The following is a 2,742-nucleotide window of genomic DNA, read 5'->3' as shown; positions in this document are numbered from 1 at the left end:
TATAGTAAAATGTTAGTAAAATTACAAATAAAAAACAATATGTTATATGGATAAAGCTAGATAAAACTAGATGATAAATAGATAAAACATATTGTGGTTGTCAAAAAATAGTACTTACACCCCACATTAATATACATGCACTTTATTTATTAAACAAGGCCTACAGAAATAATAATTACCAGTGTAACTTTACAGCAGTTTTACAAAAATGCAACACATTTTAGTTTCCTTATTCTGGGGGTTTCATACACATTATATGTTAATAAACATGAAAATAAGAACAAAAACACTGTTATTAGGGTACTATGTTCCTTCCCTATGGATCTCAAGCAAGGTTAAACTGAATAATAGCGCCATCGTCTGCACAAATATCTAATGACAACCATATGAAACGCCTTGCTACTCCGCCACTGTTCTCGGCACTGTAAACTTGACCGTTGCCATGACAACACTGAGCTACAGCTGAACTGAGATCAGCAGGTGTGGACGCTCGTCACGGATGAGGTCATGGGAAGTTCCACTGCCCGCCCCGTCCAGCGGATTGGCCAGCGTCACTAGTGCGTACAGCTCGCCCATTGGTGTACGTTGCTGTCAATCACGCCTCGCCTCTCATCGGACGATCCTCCTCGGTAGGACGATCGGTTTGTCTATGGCACCGGAGGCAACCTGACAGTCCGTTTTAAAATCCGATCACAATAGTACATCAGCACGGATGTATTAATTTATATGCCCATTTAGATTTAAACTTAAGGAGTGGCATACCATCGTGAATGGAGTATCTCATCCCACAAAAGGTCCGTTTTTCACCCGTAACGTACCATCGCCTGCGAGGAAATCTGACCCTCCAGCTGCAGGAGGAGTGCTGTCGAGCCGAACATTTTTCTCCACCGTCATCCGATCTGACACCATATCCAATGGTTACAGCCTAACAGCCGTCACACCGCACGACACGGAGTTTTTCGACAGGTTGGTAGTCGTTTAATCGTGTCCCGAGCTGTTAAACGCTTGATATCTATTTCAGACCATCTCGATCCTTTCTCTTTCATCTGTTGTCTCTCAACCGTTGAGCCACCGCTCGCTGTTCGTTGTACATTAACGAATATAAAACAAAAGAACTGTCCGATCGCTTTTTTCTAAAGTTGATCGATGTTGTGTCGACGTTATCCATAGATCAGCTAGGCTTCTGTATTAGTTGAGCTGGTACTGAATGCGCTGTGTTTTGTTTTGAGATGGTGATCGTGTATCTGCGGCCTCTGCTGTGGCCTTCAGCGCCTGTCATTAAACTGCACTGTTTTGACGAACTCGCACCACTTTTCTTATATGACAGTTTAGATGTTTAAAATGTCAAAACTCTCGAGGAATTATAATAAGGAAGTGGATGCTGTAGTTCATGTTGACGTACGCATAAAGTAATGGTACTTTAATACTAGCGGTGTCGTAATACGTTATAACGTTTGTATAATTTGCCGTTGTAATTTGAGTCAGACTTTCGCGTGAAATGAAACTTTCCTTGTATTCTCGTTAAATATGGCCTGTGATTTTGACCGGTCTCCGTGTTTGTGTGCTGTTTTAGCAGATAAAGACAAACACGCGAGCCGGTATTTGTGTGCATCTGCGCTCGAGCGTGACGTAGGAGATTATTATTGTTGCAGTATTCATCAATAAATGTACTTAAATAATAACAAATGCAGGTTCAACAAAAATGGCACGTTTGCACAAACCATAAAAGGACATATTCCTCACGAATACTTGAGCAAATCTAACTTGATTAATTCTTGCACATTTGCTCACAAACGCCTTATACTTATTTGTGGAGTTGCCTTTGTGAATCTGTGTACATTTATTGATATCGGGACAATTAAAACCCCTGTTGTGATATCACCGTGTTCGTGTTTTGTTTTGTTTTTTACATCAAATGTGCAAGTTCACGATTTTGGAAACCTAGAATACTACAGAAAAACAAACATTCATAAATAGGAAGTAGATTAACAAATATATAAAACGAAGTTTCACAAAAAATTGCACACAAATGAAAGGATTTATTCCTCACAAATCCGTCCAGCCTGACCACGTACAAGGTACTGAATTTGCAGTCAGTACCACCATTACTGTAGATGTAATTCAAATTTTGCCTTTTTTCTCTCTCTCTTTACAGGACACACGATTTTAAGTCACAAAATGGCAGTTTTCAGCTCACAGGTGCTTCTTGCCGTAACAAGATCAAGGTGAGGCCATCATCCAAGTTACTGGTGCAAAAATGAACAATTTTATCCTATTCCAAGTGTACTATTATTTTAAAATATTATTATTCAATAAAATACTAACATTATTTTATAATTATATTTTGCTGTTCCCCAAATATCAATACATCATGGAGGTTTTAAAAAACCTTGTTAAAGCACATTCATTCTTGCATTCAAAATATATTTAAGTTGTAAAGTTGGCTAAATTGTCCTTTTAGTGATGGTTAATACTTTTCTAGGCTGATTAATTTAATGTAATTCCTGATGTAAACAATCCCTTTCTTGTATCCTTTTGCACGTTATTATAAAGTCACTGGGTTTAAAGGCTTTATGTGATTGTGATAGGATTGAAAGATTAGATTTAAGACAGGCTAATAAGCGATTTTATCGCACTAATCTCATGTTAACATTAACATGAGATATAGAGATATATATATATATATATATATATATATATATATATATATATATACACAGAGTTGGAACTGATGCCATTGGT

General features: G+C 37.7%; 1 protein-coding gene across 2 annotated transcripts in view; it reads left to right on the top strand.

Moving 5' to 3' along the window:
- Window positions 1-607: 607 nt before the first annotated feature.
- Window positions 608-2,742, top strand: part of LOC107687501 (LETM1 domain-containing protein LETM2, mitochondrial-like) — a 15,011-nt gene continuing 12,876 nt past the window's right edge. For both annotated transcript variants that reach the window (XM_016484872.1, XM_016484863.1), the window contains exons 1-2: window positions 608-966; window positions 2,156-2,225. In XM_016484872.1, the coding sequence (XP_016340358.1) occupies window positions 2,179-2,225 (47 nt within the window). In that variant the 5' untranslated portion in view covers window positions 608-966; window positions 2,156-2,178. The remainder of the gene's footprint in view (window positions 967-2,155; window positions 2,226-2,742) is intronic.

This window comes from Sinocyclocheilus anshuiensis, unplaced genomic scaffold, assembly GCF_001515605.1.
Source record: "Sinocyclocheilus anshuiensis isolate Anshui unplaced genomic scaffold, SAMN03320099.WGS_v1.1 scaffold205, whole genome shotgun sequence".
NCBI classification, from domain to species: domain Eukaryota; kingdom Metazoa; phylum Chordata; class Actinopteri; order Cypriniformes; family Cyprinidae; genus Sinocyclocheilus; species Sinocyclocheilus anshuiensis.
Note: the sequence above shows the minus strand (reverse complement) of the source record. Positions and strands in the feature narration are given on the sequence as shown.